This window comes from Lynx canadensis, chromosome D1, assembly GCF_007474595.2.
Source record: "Lynx canadensis isolate LIC74 chromosome D1, mLynCan4.pri.v2, whole genome shotgun sequence".
Classification (NCBI taxonomy): Eukaryota; Metazoa; Chordata; class Mammalia; order Carnivora; family Felidae; genus Lynx; species Lynx canadensis.
The window spans coordinates 112,615,953-112,635,276 of NC_044312.2; the positions used below are offsets into that span (position 1 = coordinate 112,615,953).

The 19,324-nt window shown below is 61.9% G+C and overlaps 1 protein-coding gene across 1 annotated transcript in view; it reads right to left on the reverse strand.

The window, feature by feature from the left end:
* Positions 1–864: 864 nt before the first annotated feature.
* Positions 865–19,324, reverse strand: part of SHANK2 (SH3 and multiple ankyrin repeat domains 2) — a 509,419-nt gene continuing 490,959 nt past the window's right edge. Inside the window, exons 23-26 of the mRNA XM_030332233.1 lie at positions 18,737–18,848; positions 17,888–17,908; positions 14,103–16,512; positions 865–4,872 (exon numbers count right to left, since the gene is read on the reverse strand). Coding sequence (XP_030188093.1) covers positions 4,302–4,872; positions 14,103–16,512; positions 17,888–17,908; positions 18,737–18,848 — 3,114 coding nt within the window. The 3' untranslated portion in view covers positions 865–4,301. The remainder of the gene's footprint in view (positions 4,873–14,102; positions 16,513–17,887; positions 17,909–18,736; positions 18,849–19,324) is intronic.

Below are 19,324 nucleotides of genomic sequence, written 5' to 3' on the forward strand. Positions count from 1 at the left end.
GAAAAACGCTTCGAATTCCACCCCCCCCCCCAAGACAAACTGATTACATTAACCTGGAGGAGGTCTGGAAGAAACCACTGGAGGTGATGGGGGTGGTTAAGGTCTGGGAGAAACCACCAGACGGCGAGGCAGGGGGCCTAGGGGAGAGGACACTACGAAAGATCTGAGGCTTAGAATTTTTCGTGAGCACAGAAACATAGTGGCCGCTGTGCAGATGGAGAATGTGCCAAAACAGTAGAAAGTGTCCAAGAACCAGAGACCTCGGGTTTTCACTGACGAGGCCAAAGAAGAGGTTCAGTGTTGAAAACCTACTTCCCTACAGGCAAAGGGATAGCCCGTGTCTCCCTGGCTCAGCTCTTTGCCAAAGGACCCGAATCCTCTCGCCTCGAGGCTTGGGGCCCACCGGCTTAGCACAACATGGCTGGCTTCGTGGGAACGACAGAGGCCGCCCGGTGCTGTGGCCCCAGAGCCTCGTGGGGGGAAGACCAGCAGGTGGGGGCATCGGGGTCTGTGCTTCAAGGAGAGCTGTGACTCCGGCTCCCCCTCGGCCCCACCCCCACTGCCGTCCCAAACCAGAGAGGACGGCCGGGCCTCGGCCGGGCTCTTAGAGCTCACAGACGGGCACGCCGACACGCACTTGGCTCTGAAGTCAGGCGTGTCTCCGTCTGCGTCACGAGAGCGCTTTAAGGAAGCAGAACCACGGCAGGTGAGCTGCTGGAAGGAAGGTTCTTACTCTTGGACGAAACCTAGTACCTGCTCAGTTGCACGGAGGTAGAGTGGCGGTGTTGTCCTACCTGCGTGAGATCGCAAGCTGGCAACTTGTCCACTCAGACAGCTACACTGTGTGTAATCAGAGCCACAACCTTAGTGCAATCGTATATTTATTTCTCTTACAGTCATTTTGGTTGCCATACAAGAGATCGAAGGATCGGGAGGAAGTGCAGATTACAGGAGCTCGTTTTTTGTTTCGTTTTTTTTTTTTTTCTTTTTCAAAATAAAGTTTAAAAGGAATAAAAGCACAAAAGTAACAGCAACACAGAGAATGCGAACACAAGTTACACAAACCGTAGTGTGAAACATATTAGTTTCTAAAAAACAACAAAAAAAAATTGGTTAATGGGAAAAAAATCCATGTTTGTGGCCCACACACGAAGTCATCGCCAGATCACCTGGGTAATGCTTGCTTGTTCGGTAACCCAGAAAAAAAAAAAAATCACCATTTTACTAACTAAAGTACCACAGATAACCCACTTTGTGATATGTAGAGTTCAGCAAATCAACAGTCACATTGAGTCATTTTATATTCTATGAATTAACTTAAAATGTGCACAGACACCCTGGAGAAGGTATCTTGGCAGGTGTACATAATTTACATCTGGAGAAATTTTGGTTTTGTATACACAATGTTACAGAGACGAGGCATGTAAATGCAATTTATTTAAATTACAGTAGGTAAGAAAAGTTGATCTGAAAACCCGGGATAGTATTCACATGATCCTTATATGAGCAGTTTGACGTTTGTCCCACCATGGAAGAGGGCCTGGTCCTAACGTGTCCGAGGGGGGCAGGGGAAGAGCATTGGGCAGCGAGTTAAGTGAGGAACTATTGCTTTCTGGAGCAAAACCATTGACTAGGGCTCGAGATGGATTCGTCTCGGCAACACGTGTTATTCTCGGTCAGTGCAGGTTCTGCGGGCTCCTGTGACTTTTCTCTAATAAGACAAGGCAGAAACTGATGACTGCTCAGCTCTCGGTTTCCCCTTGCAGTCTGCTCGCTTCTGGTTAGTTGCCCGTGGCTTGAAGTCTAAGAAAGGGAGTGGCAGCCACCCTCACCGCCCGGCCGCCAGGGTCCAGTGGCTCTACGGCCACCGGTGGCCACCCAGCAGCGCCTTTCCCTCACTCGCACCTCGCCCCGGCGTGTCGCCTGGCACTGGCCACGGAGGTGATGCCAGCAGTAGGTAGAAGAAAGAAGGGCCACGGTGAGGCGGTGTACTGACTGAATTTGGCAATCTCACCAAATGGAAGACGAATAATGGCCAAACCACCACCTTTACACTTTGTGAACGAGCAGGCGGCCTCAGCAGGCCACCCACGGCGTCCTGGCGCACCCCACGACGGAGAGACGGCAAGGGCACGGGGGGGGGGGCGGTGGGGGGGGAGAAGCGCCTTCACGTTCAACTGACTTCAAGTAGGGGTGGGGCGTGCAGGTCCAGTCTGACTGCAGAGGGGTTCGGAGCGGAGGAAGGGCCGGAACTCAGTTTCCAACTCGGGGGCACGTGGCTGGAAAAACTGTGCGTGTGTGTCTGTGTGTGTGTGTGGGTGGGGGGGGTGGTGCATGTTTGTTTTTGGAGAAACCGCTGCATCGTGAATTGTAACCACTTCTGAAGAAATAATTGTCCTTCGATGACGAAGTTCTAGCAAAGATAGAAAATATAACACAGCTCTGCTGGTTCAGATGCATCCAAATAAGGTTGATTTAAAAAGGTCATACTTTTATAATTCCACAGAAATAGTATTATTAAATCACAAAAGTTTTTTTTTTCTTTAACTTTCTAGCACTGAAGTGGCACAAAGGCTGCCTAGTAGACCAGCCACTTTTTTTTTTTCTTAAAATATTGTGCTTATAAACTATCTGTACAACTATTTAAACTTGCAGTAAAGAAAGAGATTTTAAATTGCTAAATTTTACGTGTTCATTCTAGAGCTGTTCAGACCTAATCAGACACTTGATTGTGAGCGTAAAGAAAAGAAAGGAAAAAAAAATACCATGTTTTTATAATTAGAGATGGGCTAGGCTAGTTCTGAAATCATAATAAAAGCCAAAACCTGCTGTTCGAGTTTCTTCCAAGTGTGGGAGAATGTGCTGGAAGCCTGGCTGGATGTCCGGTGACCCCTGTGCAGGTGGTAACCTCCCTTGGAAATTGGAGGTATTGTCACAGGGGAGGGGACTCCAGGGAAGAGAATGGGTGCGACTCGAGAAAACCTCGCGAGAGAGGGGCCTGCCTGGTGCGGCCCGGGAAACCTCCCTGTCTTTCCTTTCTTCATGTGTCCGCTCCCACCCTCAGCCTGTAGCCCACTGTGTGTTCTGGACCCTGGGTCCCGTGTGGACGGACGCCTCAGCCACCGGGTCCTCGAAAAGCCTGTCGTACCGGCCAGACTGGTGGGGTTCCCTGGCCTCAGCAGAGGGGCGGTCTCGGCAGAGATGCTTACCCTTGGCCGGGCTCAGAACAGAGGTCACTGTGCCCCACCCGGCACCCGGGGAAGATGCCGTCTCCCCCACAGCAGCACATGCCCGCCATTAGCCTGTGTCTCCCCCTCGTGGTAAAGTGGACGCTCACCTGCTCTGATCTTTGCAGAACGAGACACGCTTTCCATTTTAAAAATGTGCGAAAGGCAGAGAATCCCCTTCTCACCGCGCCGGGGACGCTCGGTGGACAACTCCCCGCTCTTCCCCTAGAAGAGACCCAGGCGGCCACGCACCGGCTGGTTCCCGGGGCCGGGCCTCCCCTCCTGCTCGGAATCGTGACTTTGTGCTTTGACTAACTCCACGTGACATCTGTTTGACCACTTTGGAATTATGCTAATAGATTTGCAGAAAGAAAGAAAGAAAGCTAAGCAAAGCCGGGCACGATCCCATCAGACTCCCCACCACGGCCAGGAACTTCCTGGCCAGAGAACCACGGATGCACATCGCGGGAGGAGGCGGGGTAAAGAATCCAAAGGGAAAAAAAAACAGATTCTCTACCTTTGGGGCCCAGCGAGGGGCACCGGAGAGACAGGCCTGGGGTGGCTTACCGCAAGCCAAGTGCAGGAAAGAAAGGAGCGAGTGAGCATGGAGTGTCCTCCCGGAGGCCGCGAACTGAGGCGGGCCGGGGGTGGGGGCGGGAGCTGCCCGGAAAGCAGAGGAGGGAGGTCTCGGGAGGTATCTGGAGCGCACCGGTGTCTGCCTGCGAGAGCCGGGCTCCCGCGCTAAACCGGCGGGGGCGTCCCTGGGACCTGGCAAAGGGAGGTCACCTGCACGCCGCGAGGCAGGCCGTGACTCTCTTTCCGTGGTGGCAGGACTCCCTCCCCTTGTCCCCCGCTGCACAGAAACAGCCCGTGAAGCCCCCGTGCAGAGTGGGGGAGCCGCCAGGCTTCCGCTCGGCCACACCCGGACACACTCGGCGTTTCTTTGGGTACCGGGAGACGAACCCGTGGAATGGGGTTGGCGCTCACAGACCGTGCTTGGCCGCCCGCATATTTCAGTAGAAGCCCATCTCTACTTATAACAAGGAGTCTGTGAAGGTAAAGGAGCAGCCACCCTTATCTGTCCAGCAGCTGTTTCAGAGCCCTTTCTATGTTCATTCTGTGCCCGACCCGAGTCACCCCAAGGTCGATTAGGTCTTCCTTCTGAAGGTTTGGTAGGTGACTGCCATCAATCTCGTTGTCCATGAAGGTCTCTTTATGCTCACCCAAGTTGAGACTTTCCAGCCAGTCCGCCACGTCTGGTTTAGTCCACAGGTGCACAGGCTTAGTCGTGAAAGGCTTATTTGAGATTGGCTGTTGCAGTATGGAGGGGGACGGCGATCTGCTTCGTCCCGCTGGGTTCAAGCCAAACAGGTCCCCGGCCGGGGGCTGGCTTGGAAGGCTAAAGACCTCTGAGAGCGTGGGGGAAGGGACGGCAGCGGCAGCGGGCAGGGGGGCGGGCAGGATCTCCTTGTTCATCTCCGTTGGCGAGACCACGGGGCTCGGGGCGCGCCTCGTTCCTGAGGTCCTGCTCTCAAAGTCTGTGGGCCGGCTCTGCAGGGTGATGGGCTGCGAGGTCCCCGGGCGAACCGTGAAGGTGACCGTTGTGCTCCGTGTACCTGAGACGGTGCTCATGACCTCTGGGCTTCTGAAACGGCAACAAGAGAGAAGAGCGTCACAAGCCGGGTCGCGGCGCGGGGCCTGCGGGACGCAGGTCGCCGAGGAGGCGGCGGGAGACATGCTGAGGGCAGGTGCACTGGCAAGTGAGCGGACGACGCGCCACGCCAGGACCGGGGCAGGGAGGAAGGGGGCAGGAGGCAGAGTTCCGAGAAGACACCACAGCACACACACCAAGGCCGCCCACCCACCTGGCCCTGCGCGGGGACGGGGGGGGGGGGGGGAGCGCCTGTGCCGCGGGAGCAGTGAGAGCCAGACGAGGTTGGCCACTGAGGCGCTTTTAAGGGCTCCCTCGAAGACCTGAGGTCGGGGCCTGAACGAGGTCCTGCTCCCTGGGTGCGATGTGTCTGGGGACATCACAGGTAGATCGCCGGCGGGAGGCGAGGACGTCTTTTGCCTCCATTTGGGCAGGTAGAAGGTAGAGCGCCCTTCGGGGGAGACTCTCTCTCCCAGCTGCCTGCCAGGCCTTCAGCCTTTCGGCCTGAAGGGACAAGGGCGGGGGAGGGCCCCTGCAGGCTGGCCCTGCTGCAGTGAGTGGGCAGCCCCACGCCTAGCTTGGGGGCACTTGGGGTTTGAGGAAACCGTCCACGGACCCTGAGAGCAAGCAAGGGGCGATTTGCCAAGACACAAGCTGTACTGGGCCCGAGTGCTGTGACTTTGCCCAGCGTCGGCAGGGCCATTTTGCTGCGGGATGGGGTGGTTCGCTCGGCGGTCTCAGCCCTGCGTGAAGCCAGCGTGAGAGGCTCGCCGGTGGTGTGTCTGACGCTTGGCAAAGAAGCAGCGATCTGGAAGGAACCCCACTGTCCCGAGTGGCAGCGGGAGTCCCCCCCCATGCCCTTCCTGTTGTGGCAGGTGCACTCCAGGGGCCGGGCCGGGGGCAGCCTCATCTTTGAGGTTCTGCCTGCACTGGCCCTGAGGGGGTGACAGGCTGCATCGTGCTACCAGAGGAGGCTCTGGTCTGTGCTCTCGCCTGTGCAGAGGGGCCTTCTCAGGTGTAGCCCCTCACTGGCCCTGGCCAGGGCCCCCGCAGCAGGCCGTCCGGGCTCCGGTTCACCTTCTTCCCCGCTGCCCCCAAACTGAAGGCATATCCGTGCCGCTGCCCGGGGACAGCCACAGCCCCTGGAGAGGCGGCGAGGGCAGCTGTGGGTTTCTTGCCTTTTGGGGTCACTCACGGGAGTGTGGATGGACCACCCGCCCCCTTCCGGAAAGATCCCGGCCAAACACCAGTGGGTGCGCGTTGTGAGCCTTTGTCTCCGTGTGTGAGCTGGGGTCCCCTCCCTCCCAGCCGGCGAGAGCGGGGGCCTGCTCGGGAGCGCGGGGAGAGTGGCACAGGTGCTAACGTGGTGGGCGGTGAGAACAGACAAGGACAGGGATGGGGGGGCCTCTATGAAGGGAGGGGTGAGCTGGGCACGCGGCCCGCTCTGCTTGCTCTCTGCCTCAGCTTTCCTTTTGCTGCTGTTTGTTTTCTCTGCCACTGATAGAGTTGGGTATAACCACCAGTCAGCTGCCTCGAGGCCTCTAAGCCTCGTGGCACTTCCCCACTCGGTGGCAGCCGTTGTGGCTTTAAGCACGGAATGCTGGGGCAGCAGTTGTCGAGGGACTCCCCCCCCCCCCCCCCGCCCCGCCCCATCCACAGGCAGCTTCCTGGGGGTCAGGCGCCCCAGGTGGGGTCTGTTAACCCGGTCGAGAAGCCCCGGGGGCTGTGGGTGCTGGTTATACCGGAGGGTAAAGACCACCCATGTGCTACTGCCAGGCTGGGCTACTCAGCATCAAGGGGGAGGAGCCCTGCTGGCGTCCGGCCCCCCACGCGGGGAGAGGGAACCGGCACCTCCCGTATCTAGATCCGGGTTCCCGAGGGAGGGGTCGGCTGTGGACGCAGCAAAGATTTAAGGAGAAGCCTGCAGATTCTGGTGCCCGAGCAGGTTGGAGAGAGCCCACTCCGGTGCCAGCCTGGGCCGCGGCTAACACCGTGGGGTGCTCTTTAGCGCGGCCTCTCTGCCTGCCCCCCGGTGGTAGGGCACAGCGGCAGGGCCCATCTGTTCGGGGGAAGACCCGTTCGTTCTGCTGCGATAACAGCAATTGAGCCAAGATGGTGGACATGAAATCATGAGTCAACGCAAGGCTGCTCTATCCAGAGGCGATCCGAGTTGGTAACTCGGGCCAAGGACCTTTGGGAGAGGACAGCCGTGCCGTGGAGAGTGGGCGAGCCTCCCACAAGAGCCCCCTTGCTCGGGCGCTGCCTCGCGGCAACAGTCCCGGCGTGCCTTCTCCCAAGGTGACGTGGCGTGGCGACGGCGCCCAGGACCCCGACTCCGGGCGGCCCCAGCACAGCGGTACGGTGTGGGAGTCGGTCCCCAAGCCCGGGCCCCATGGCCAGGGCGTGGGGGCGTCTCTGAGCAGAGGCCGCTGGTCGGCACCGCTCGCCCACTGCAAGTCTCCCAACCGTCCTCACTTAGCTTGGAGTGTTCATTTTCGAAGGAAAGCTCGCAGGCGGCTGCGTCTAGCGTCAGAGGCGAAGAGGAGGCTCCGCCACACACGGGTGGGCAGCAGGGAGGGACAGCAGCACACCCCAGAGGTCAAGGCAGTTTCGCGGGCGGCACTTACTTCTGCTCAGCACGACCCTCTTCTGTTAACACCCATCACGAGAGCACGTGAAAATGACAGAATGGAATGGCTTGAGACAACACTGCAAAATTAATTAAAATTAAAACAGAGCAGCTTCTTTCGACAGATGAAACGAAAGCAGTGGTACGGACACTGGCCGAGAATCTACTGATGCTCGTCCTTTTTGGCCAAGGAGGCAGGCCGAGCGGGCGGTCCACACGGCAGCCCAGAGCGGAGGATGAACACGGGCCTTGCTTTCGTGGTTACAATGGGAAATGCACGACCCTGCCTTCTGTGGCTTGGGAGCACGTAAGTACAGAGAAGACCGTCGTCAGGGAAAGCCTGTCAAGAAAGAGACAACACGGGGGACGCCTGGGTGGCTCAGGCGGTCGAGCCTCTGACTCTCGGTTTGGGCTCAGGTCACGACCTCCTGGTTCGTGAGTTCGAGCCCCAAGTTGGGCTCTGCGCCGGCAGCGTGAAGGCCGAATCAACGTGCCCTGTGCGGGAGGGCGCCCCTTGGGTTCCCGTGCTTTGCTGCAAATCTACACAGTAGGAGATGAGAGCCCGGCGGCTAACGATGGGGGGGACATCAGATCTGGCCACGTGTCTGGGGCCGGCCCCTGACCCCTGCGGGATGTCGCCCCGGAAGGAGTAACCGGCAGAGTCGGAGAGGCAGAGTGAAGGCCGGCCCTGGGCTGGCCCATCCTGTCCTCCTCCTCGGTAGCTCTGTTACTCTCGGTTCCCCCACGCTAACGGTATTCACAGGATCCTCCTGGTTGCAGAGATCATTACGTTGCTAAGCAACTGCTGGGTTCCCGGGTGGAACACACAGGAATCTGTTGCCCTCGTTTGGAACACAGACACACACACGCGCACGCGCACACACACGCACACACACACACTCTCCCTTGGATCAGCACTCTCTATGCCGCCTTTTAGATCAAATCCACATGGAAGCGGAATTAAAGCAAGAACTGAGAGCTGACCAGGGACACGCACAGAGACGTGCTGTTATGCCATCAGTCAGTACCGGGTACTGGGATGGGGGAAGGCAAAGTCAAGTGGCTTTCTCACTGTGTTTACAAATTCCGTCTCGCTCCGGAACAATCACCGCTGAATGTGGGCCAGAGGCCGCTCAGTGACGACGGCTCGGCGTGTTTGCTGTCCGCGCTTAAGCTGTCTGCACAGCGTTTCGACAGGTGGGGCGTTACAGACACACGGGGGATGGGGAGGAGAACCAAGTCAGGACCAAGCCTGCCCGAGGTCCGAGCGCTGCCTTCGGTGTCTCTCCCCGACTCCACGCCTGGGGCCTGTTGCTGCCTCGGATGCCCAGAACTCACAGCCACCCCGGGCCCTGAGCACCCCGAGGGCCCCAGTCTGTCTGCATCCGCCGGGCTCTGGCCCACAGTCAGTGTGCGGTGTCGTTGCTGGGTGGATGGCGGGTGGAGACAGTTAAGCTTGTTTCCTGATCGGCGTGTTAAGTGACATGAGCGAGGTTACAAGAGCCGGACCGGGTGCGTGAGCGGGTGCCTTGGGTCCTCCCGCCGGAACATTCACGTCCAAGCAGGTCAAGAAGGAACCCAGTTTCAGGGAGAAGCATTCACCCCCTGATGCGTTCCCGCGGACCGATCCTAATGTCCAGACCGGAAAGAGAGACCCTAAGGACCAGACTTGCAACGGGAGGTCGCGTGAGCAAGGGGCAGCCCGCAGCCGGGCCGGGAGAACCCTCTTGGAACACGGTCTACGAGAAAACACACCGAAAGCAAATTTTGCGAGCCCCTGTGAGTAGCATTCGCCTAATTATCTGCACCGACATCCCCTTAACACTTCAATCGGGGGCCACGAGATGATAAAGCCGGCCTGACGGCACTGAGGTTATGAAAATGCCATTAAGCAGCTTCTGTTACTGAGCCAGGTTTGAAGTCTGTGCTCTGGGACCAGCTGGGCACAGATAATTTTTTAACAACCCAAATTGATTTATTTTAAAACCAGGAGGCTCTCAGGACCAATATTGCAGAGTTGCCGTAGAGCCGGAGGCAGGGGCCAGGCGAGGGCTGACACAGGGGGGGCGGCCATGTGGGGGCCTCAGAAGGGCAGCCAGGAGCTTGAGGGCCGCTTTCCCGAGGACTGGGCCCTACTCACACCTCCAGGCAGCCTGGACCCCCAGCCCCGGGGCCTCCAGGGGATGACTTTCCTCCCCCACAAGCCCATCTGTGTCTGGGCGGTGGGGAGGGCCAGGCCCACGTTACCGCTGGGCCCACCGAGAAGGGTAGGTGATCCGGAGGGGCCTGGGGACCCAGCTGATGCCAGGCCCTCCGGACGGGAGCCAGACGGGGATCCCCACCAGCTTGTGCTGTCCTTGTTCCTCCCGGCACACACAGGGTCACAGTGAGACTGACTTTCTGGGGCCATGGGGATGCTGGGCAAAGAGCAGCGTGCGTATCTCGCTTTGGAAACGATGTCTGGGGCGCCACAGCGTGTAAGTCAGGCCAACGCAGCTGTTCTGCGTTCCTGAGGCCCTCGGCCTTCGAATCTACCCCCGCGTCTGTGGAGCGCAGGACCGCTGGCCTTTGCACGTGGACCCTGAAGCAGCTTGCTGAAGGGTACCTGTGCCACCACGAGAGCCGCCTGGCTGCCGGTAATCTTCATGACACGGAGATGAGGTCAGGCTAAGCCTGGAGCAAGCCCAGGATGGCCGCCGTTGCTCGGAACGCAGTTCCGCCACCCCCCACGGTCTGCCAGCCCTCTCCGGGGGCCTCAGTTTCTTCGGTGTGGAGAGCGCTTTCTGGCCTCTGGGCTTTGTGCTCGCGTCCCCGTGCCTGGGACGCTCCGCTCCTGGTTTTCCACACAGCTGGCTCCTTTTCCTATTTCAGGTCCTTCAAAGGTCCCTTCCTCAAGGACGGTCACCTCCTTCCTGCCCATGCGCACTCCGACTCGACTTGTGAATATACTTTCATTCCTTTGTGGCACTTGCTGTGCTCTGGGTTTGTCTCATCACTTACTGTCTGTTTTCCCCCTCGCGAGCGCAGCTCCCCAGAGGAGAGACCTGGAACGTCGTCTGGTTCGAGGGTGGGTCCCAAGGCTCAGGAGAGACGATCACTAACCGTGTGTGTCTGCTGCTCAGTGTCCCAGGGCCCGGGCCCCTGCGGGCGTGGACCCCTCCTGCTCCGCTCGGCCCTCCGGCCTGGCACTGGTTCCTACCACACTGCAGCCCGGGGACTCACGGCCAGTGAGGCTTCCGGGCCCAAGGATGGTGTCCCGTCGCTTCCCAGCTCTGCCCTGGGGGAGCCTGCCCTCGCCACGCCACGTCCGGCAAAACGTCAGGCACTCCCCAGCGGGGAGAACACCACTCGTGGGGACCCTGCGGCGCAGTGGAGGGAGGGTGGCCGGGCCGGCACCCTGACTCTGAGCTTCCCGGGAGCGGCCGGGGCTCTGCCGCGTCCTCACCCACTCCCTGCCCTTTGATCTAGGTTGACACTCTCTTCAGAGTTGAGGCTGCTTCCTGGAAAAGTCAGCCTGGGCGGCTGAAGGCGCCCTTTCCCGTGAACTGCCTGCCTGGCGGGCTGTTTCCAGGTGGTCCGAGGAGGCGCCTCCCACGATAGTACGCGGGAAGGCTGCCTGCTCACCTTCTTACCAGGTATTCGTAATCAGACACCCCCAGACCCGTGTCCTCGCCGATCTCAGGGAACGGACACACGTGTCCCCCGTGAGCGAGGGCCTGTCGCTCTCGTCGCCCCTGTCCCACCCTGGGCTCTGGTGAGAAGTGAGGGTCTCACCGCCCTTGTTAAGAAGGACCCGAGGGGGCAGGTGACCCCAAAGGGGTGAGCTCCAAAACTCGGCCCTCTCTCGGGAGACCACACCGCTTCTGTGGGGATGCGATTCGCGCACACGGCCGCCCCTCCGTCTGCCTAGAAGAACCTTTCCCTGTCCTCAGGAGGACGCCCTTCATCGCGGGCCTGGGCCTCACGCCGCCAGGGCCGTGCCGGCAGGAGCCTCGAGATGCATGTAGACGTGGCAGGGAGCGTCCTGGCGGGTGAGTTTGCAGGCTGTGTCTGCTCCCCAAACGGGCAAATACCCAGGTCTGACAACCAAGGCAAGACCCAGCAGGGGAGAGGCCTGCCCCGGGGACAGACCCGCAAGCGAGGGGGCAGCCCGGCCTCCCCTCCCGTCCCCTGCCCAGCAGCTGTCACCAGCCTCACCCTTGTCAGCAGCCCATATCCACTTAGGGCTTTGCCTGGTGAGGCCGTGGGATCAGCAAAGCCTCGGGAGCCGGCAGAGTGCCCAGTTTAGTGCCCAAAGGCAATGACTTTCCTCTCCGTCCTTGGGCCTCGGGGCCATCGGCTGCCACCGACATCAGTGCCAGCCTTGGCCGAGAGCAGAGGATAGGACGCCAGCTGCGGGTGCTCACCGGTGCCGGAGGCCGTCTGGTGACCAGCAGAGAGCTGCCTCGGGTGTGCGGCCGGGCTCGGGCGAGCCACCCTCGGCGAACTCAGCCCCGCGGGCAGGTTGGCCGGCCGCGCCTTCCTCCCAGGCTGTTCTCTGGCTCCTCCAAGGGCGCAGGAGTCGGACCCTGAGACGCCCCCTGGGTCGGAGGTCGGGCTCTCTGCCTTCCGGTGGAATACCCTGGCCAGGCGCGCCCCCTCTCGGCCTCCGGTTTGCTCCTGTGCTCACCGGGCGGAAGCTCAGGCCCCGCAGAGCACGGGGCCCGGCATCTGGTGAGGCCTCAGTAGGTGCCGGCTGATGTTCGCGTTGTGAGTGAATTGGGTTATAAATAGCAGAACGGACCGGGGGCGGCTGTCCTTGGCTCCTGAGCACCGCTTGGAGGCGGTCCTGCAGCAGCTCTCCAGAAATCCGGCGGGTTCTGCCGGGTGACGTGTGCCCCGAGGCCCCTCCCCGCTAGGGGAGTGCGGGCGGGGAAGCCCTGGGGAGGCGCAGCTCGACGCCCGCTGCCCCGGACCCCCGGGGGGGCTCACCCGGTTGGGGAAGGCACGGAGGAGGCCCCTGGACCGGGGAGGGGAGCCTCGGCAGCCTGAGCCCTGGACCCCTCCCTCGGGACCCTCCCGTGCGTGCTCAGACGTGGCTAAGGAGGCGAAGCGCCAGGCGGAGACCTCAGCCCGAGTCCCCGCTCGGCCTCCCGCCGCGCACGGGGACCTGCCACTCGGCGTCTCGGTCACTCTTCCTGGAGAATGGGTACAGTCCCTACCTGCCCCCCTGCTCCCCAGTCAGTGTCCTCAAGATGCTTCGCTCACATGCCAGCACCTGGTACGGTGTGAAACACGGGGAGAAAGCATCCGAATACTTGTGCTCTCACGTCAGGGAGCGATGAAGAGCTGTACTGTTACCTAAGGGGAAGGGGCAAAACCGACCGCTTTTAAGTCCTTTAGGACTTTTGAGTTTCTAACATTTGAAGTTGTGTGTAGACGTCTACCAGAAATGGGGTCTTCCGCGGACTCTGTCTTCAACTGGCGGTACTGTTTGAACCTCACAGTTGGTGGTGGATTCTCTATGCAAAGACGGCGTGTTACCGTGCTGCTTCTTTCTACCACGGCCGGCCAATCGGTGTTTCTCCCGGGTGTAACGCGAGCCACGTGAGAAATTGATTTACGTCCATACGGAAAGACAGCTGGGGAAACTGGCTCTTGGCCCGCACGTGCAGGCCCAACCACGGCGTGGTGTTGCTGGTTAACGGCCCAAGACGTGTGAGTCAAACGCCTGTCCGACGGGAGTACGGAGAAGACGGGTTAGTCAAAGCGTCAACACCTAGGCGCGGACGTCGGCGGAGGCCAGCAAACAACGGGCTCCCGGGACAGCGGGGGGGAGCGCCCGGCACCCCTAGGGTCTGGGCAGAGGCTCCAGGCAGAGAGCCAGCGGCCCGCTCTAGGGCGTGGCGTGCCTGGGCAGAGCCTCACAAGTGGCCCCTCACATTCTACCCCCAGCCGCGACGGCAGCACCTCGAACTCTGCGTCAGACTGTGACCGGCTACCCCGTGGGCAACCGGCCGCCTCCTTCCGTGACGCCTGCCAGCCGGGATGGGAAGGGCCGGCGGGGGGGCTGCCATTTCCCTCCGAGTTGACTAGTGAAGCCGCAGCCTGGCACCTCCCCAGCCCTCTGGCCGGTCGGCGACGGGAGGAGGCGAGAAGGATCCGTGCACGCTTCACCACACACGCGCACGTGTGCGCGCCCCGACCTGCTCACCCTCCATGGGCACGGTTACTCCCCTGCCACCAGCTTGGTGGAGCTCACCCGTTTTGGCTTCTGCGAGGCTCCAGAATGGCCTTACGGGGCGGGGGGAGGGGTGGGGGTCCCGGCAAGGATCTGGAGAACGCCAGGGCAGGGATGGTCTGCCGTGGCTGGCTGCCTTCTATCCCAGGTCTTTACGCGGGAGAGCCACGTCCTGCCAGCGTGGATGCGGTCCGCACTCGGCTGTGCCGGCGTCCAGGAGAGGAGGGGAAAGGGGCGCAAGCGTTGTGTAACAGGTGTGGCCCGCGCGCGTGCGCTCCGGCTGCTCCCCAAGGGCACTTCCTGGCCAGCGCTGACTGGGCGAGATGGGAAGGCCGGCAGGGGGCAGTCTCTGTCTAAGCCGACTGTGGGACTTACCTGGGAGCGAGGCTGGCGGGCTTGGTGCCCGTGGGCGAATCCAGTGCTTCCCCCGGCTTGGCCGATTTCTCTCGGTTCATTTGCTGCAGGATTGAGTTCAATTCGCTGATCACGTTTGCCTTCGGGCCCGAGCGAATCGGGCTTCTGACCTCCGAGACGTCACCCCACAGCTTGGAGGTCCTCGGCGGCGTCACCTTCGCGGCCCCAGGCTGGGCGCTGCCCGGCGGGGGCGGGGGCGCCGGGGGAGGGATGACGAAGCTGTCCACGTCTTCTTCCACCAGCGCGTCCTGGTAAAGCGCGTTGCTCTTGGGAATGATGGGCTTGACTTTTGGCTTCGGAGGCACCGGGGGCTTGTCCACCGTAAACGCCTGCCCGTCCGCGTAGACCGTGCAGGTGTCCACGTTGTCCCCGCCCTCGGACGACAGCGTGGACATGCTGGACACCGTGGACACGGTGCTGGTCGTCTCGAGGTGGTGGTCACTGCTGCTCCGGCTGTCCACCTCCTCGATCCCAGAGTCCGTCACGGCGTCAAAGTTCTCGGGGGGTGGCAGGAACGAGGCGGGCAGGCAGTTGGAGAGGCCGGCCGGCTTCTTACCGTCCGCACAGTTGGCCGGCTGGCTGGGGTTCAACGGAGGGGGCTGGGAGGCGTCGTGTTTCTTCTGCTTGACCAAGTCCGTGAGGGCGGGGACGGAAGCGATGCGGTCATCGGGGATATCAAAACTATTTGCAAATTCCAGGGGGGGAGGCAATGGCTCTGTAAAAATAAAATCCTCGTCCAAGTCCACGGATGCCAGAGGGGGAGGAGGGATGCGGAATGGCAAGATCACCGCCTCTTCCACGGAGCCCGCCGCCACGATGGTCCTGCCGGGCGCGGCGGCGGCGGGCTCGGGGCTGGCGGAGATCTGTAAAGCACCTTCGGTTTCGGGAGCGCCTTCTGGCACCTCGGACAGCGGGCTGTCTGGCTTGGCCTCCGCGTCGGCCTTCTCTTCCTCTTCCTCCAGCAGGCGGTCGGTCTTGGTGGCGTCCACGGTGTGGACCATCAGCAGGCCGGCCGACCTCTGCTGGGACGTGTCCACGATGTTGATGAGCATGTTCTTCTTGTCCTCGCCCTTCCGGTCCTTGCCCAGCTCGGTCTCGTACTTGTTCTCCGTCTCCTGCCGCCTCAGGGGCCCCCGCGTGTTCTGCCTGGTGACGGGAGGGAAGCCTGCTTCCACGCTGGGCCGCATTTTGGTATCGATGTAGAGAGGTTTGTGGAGGTCGGCCTTGGGGGCCTCCCCCTTGGAGCCCTGCTGCGACTCCTTCATGGCTCGGTCCCTTGCGGAGAGCGCCAGGGCCAGCGGGGAGCTGGGGTCCAACAGCCGCCCCGTGAGCGGGTGGACGTAGTTCTCGGGGCCGGCCGCGCTGCCGCCCTTGGGGGGCACCGCGGGGCCGCCGTCGGGGCCCTTGGCTTTGGATGTGGCATTGAGCGGCCTGCCGGCCTCCCCCTGAGCTGCGGCCTCGCCTCCGCCCGCGAAATGGTTCTCGGGCTCCCTGGGCGCCGCCCCCGGCGCGGGCAGCGACAGCGGCTCGGCGCCACCCTCCTCGCCGAAGTCGGCCTCCTCGGGGAAGTTGGAGGAGCGCACGCGGGGGGCGGGCGGCCCCAGACCCACGTCCTCGTCCCCCAGGTCCGTGGACAGGAAGGCCGGGGAGTTCCTCCTGGCCTCCAGCCGCTTCTCCCGGTCGCGGACGGCCCCGGCGATGGCGGCGGCGAAGGGGCTGCTGACGGTCAGGCTGTCGTCAGGCCGCAGCTGGCCCGGCTGCTCGGAGGCCTGGGGCTCGATCTCGGTGCTGCTGCCCTGGCTACTCTTCCCGCTGCTGCTGGTGGAGGGCTCCTTCACGATGATGGTGGGGATCGGAATGGAGCACGTCTTCTCGGGGCTGTCCTCCACGTTGGACTGCTTCACCAGCATGCCCTTCCGCCGGGCGGGCTTGGCGGGCACGTACACGGCCTTGCTCGCCACCCTGCCGACCTCCGAGTACGGGTTTTCGGGCATCTGGCCCCGCTTGCTGCGGAAGTTGGCCTGGGCGGCGGCGCTGCGGCTGTAGAGGTCCTCGGAGTCCAGGGAGTAGCGGTCCAGCTCTCTCCTGTAGTACAAGCCCTTGTCTCTCATCACCGTGGCCACCGTGTCCGAGCGGGCCGCGGGGGGCACCTTGGCGGCGGCGTTCTGATTGAACGCCGGCTTGATGGTCCCGTAGACTCTCGGGGTCGGGGACTTGGGGCAGTTGTAGGCGGTGGGGGAAGGGGGCGGCGGGGACGGGGGCACGGACTGCGGCGGGGGAGGGATGTCCTCCGAGGTGTCGGGCATGGACAGGCTTCTGGTGAACTTCAGCATCGGAGGGGCCAGAAACTGACGCTCTTCCTCCGTTATTCCTGCAAAAGGGGAAGGCAGACTCAGCTTCAGACCGTGACGGCAGCCCCCCACCAAGCCCCTAGGCCGGTGCGCTGCCCTACGTCTGGCACACTCACAGGGGAGCACTTGCTCACGGAGCACAGCACAGGCCACAACGCCAGGAGCTTACGGGGCCCGTCCGAGCCCCCCCCCGCAAGGAAAAGAAAGGGAAAAGGAAAGAAAGGGAAAAGGGGGAAGGCACTGGGAGGCACTGAGTGCGTGCTGTTGAGATGTTCCGCTTGTGGTGCCCGGAGCAGAGGTGTGAGCGACGCGTGGGGCCGCGGCGGGGCGCCCGGGGCAGCCAGCCGCATGTGTGCGCGCACGTGTGTGCGGGCGAGCGTCGGGACTGGGCTGGATCGGGACGCATCTGTCCTTTCGGGCCCGGCCCGGGCCCGGGGCGTGGGGTCTGGGGGCCGACACCGTCACGCTGCCCATGGGAGATGAGGGGGAGGGTGCCACCGCATCGACTGACGTGCCGTGGCTGGTGCTGCGGCCGAGGGGCGATAGAGCCGGCCTCACCCCCGTGACAGGGACCCGTTTTGTTGCCTGACTTCTCTGGGCCACCCAAGGGCTTGAGGGTATTGGTGCTCCCGGGCCATCAGGGACACACGGCCACGGGGGGAGGGAGCCCAGACTCCTCCTTAGCCCAAGCCGGGAGCAGCTTCCTGAGCAGACCCTGGGCCACTGGCCCCAGGAGCCCGTCCGGGTCCCGCCTAAGACCCTCTGGGCCGGGGGGTTTCCCAGCATCACGATTAAGTGGGGTCGACATTCAGCTGACTTGGCACAAAGTCAGGTCACGTCATAGGCGGGACCCCACCTGACGAAGCAGCGGATGATGTCGGGTGTGAAAGTGCTGAGGGGCCCGGCATGGCGATGGCCCCAGTTCTGTGTGTGGGCCGGCTGGGCCAGGCTTTCCAGACCCTCTTTCCAACAGTCCGAGGTATCGAAACATCAACAGAATGCACTCGAGGAGACGGAAGCGAAACACAGACACAGACACCGACAGATGGGAGGCACTGGGGTCTCACTCGGTGGGGGGGGGGGGGGGGGCATGCGGGTTGCTCAAGGAGGTAACAAAATGGATTACTTCAAATCAAAAAACTTGTAGGACAAACTACGGTAACTTATTCTAATGAAAATCTCCATTCGATAGGGGTATTCCCAATTTAACGTGCTCCTGTGGGAGGGCGTTTTGGCATCGAACAGACGGATTTCTAAAAGGCCTTCTCGACCAGTCGCTAACACGTGGGTCGCCCGACAACTTTCCCAAGGAGTCGTAATTTAAGAATACGCCTTAAGGAGTAAGTATAGGGGTTACATTCAGATTACAGATTCGGAAGCGTAAGGTTCACTAACCTGATAGAAAGATTCTGCTGTCTGACAGGAGGAAATGAATTGTTATTAAGCAGTAACAGAGCCAGCGCACAAAGTGGCGTCTACGCTACTCTGCGGTGGCCCTGAGCTCTTGGGGAGGGCGGGTTTGAGGAGCAGCAGACTGGGAGCCACCTCACGCTAGTGACCGAGGAGCCAGGCCTCCGATAACAGGAGGCGCTTCCAGGAATCACCCGCAGCGTCCCCGAGGGCCGGCCTGGGGCCGCCGGGTCCAGCCGGGTCCGGCAGTGGCCCAGCTCCTCTGAGGCTTTACACGGTACAGACAGCGTCGGGTTATCGCACGGGGGGGCTGTCCGGCAGGGTCACGTTCGCCATGCCCGGAAGTGCCCGTAGGTGTCGCTGGGGCATTAACAAGAAGGCACGCGGCTTTCCACGACACGCAGTACATTGAGTTTGTCGGCGTTCTAGAACGTGGCCCAACCACCCTTAGAAGTGTGTCCGCTGAGCTCACCCGCGTGAAACGTGGCAGGGACCGGGCGGTTCGGGGGGACGTGGGGATCGCGTTGAGCGGGCGACCACCTCCACCTGCCACTCTGGTCCCCGCAGGGCGGTGGAGGGGGCTTCCTAGGCTGCCCTGGGCCACCCTCCGCCTCCCTCCTGGCGCGTGCCCCGTCACCCCGCTGGCATTAGCACGGCCCGCTCGGCCCGCGAGGCTGGATGTCGTTTCCAGCAGGTAGAAAAGTCTGAGTCTGTGTGGGGGTCTAAAGGGCCCCCCGGTGGGTGGGCCCCAGGGGGCAGCTCTGCCCGGGGGCCTCTGAGGGCTTCTCTGAGAGCCAGGGGGCAACCTCTGTGGGTGGAGGCCATGCTTCTTACCTATTGATTTCTGCCTTCGCATCGTACCTCGGGGGAGGCCCAGAAACGGGCCTTTCGGGCTCCCAGGAACAGTGGGCGTCATGACGGCGATCCCCTGTCGTTCGTACACGGACTGCAAACCAGAGACCCCGGAGTGAGACGAGCCCCGACCAGCCCCACCCAGGGCACCCGGGCCCGGAGGGTGACACGGAAGCACCTGTGCCCACCTGTCACACGGCTTCCCGTGCTGCCCCCCCAGGAGCAAGCCGTGTCCAGCCGAGGCCGGCAAGACATACCAGCCTCAGGGAGCCGGAAGAGGCTCTTGCTGGGCACCCCCCCCCCCCCCCCCCCCCAGCTCCTGGCCTCTAAATGCCAGGGTGCCCCGTGGAGCTGTGGACTGGCCGACACGTCTGAGAAGGGGCCGCGGCAGACGCTCGGTAGGAAAGCGCGCACAGCGGGTGGGCAGTGCAGGAGTCTCCGTTTCCCTCCTCCACAGGATGGGTCAGGAACACCGGCTCACGGCACGGGACAGGGTGAGCCAGGTACGGGGGGCGGGTGAGCAAGCGCAAGGACTGCCCTGGAGCCCCGAGGCCAGCGGCGCCGGCACGG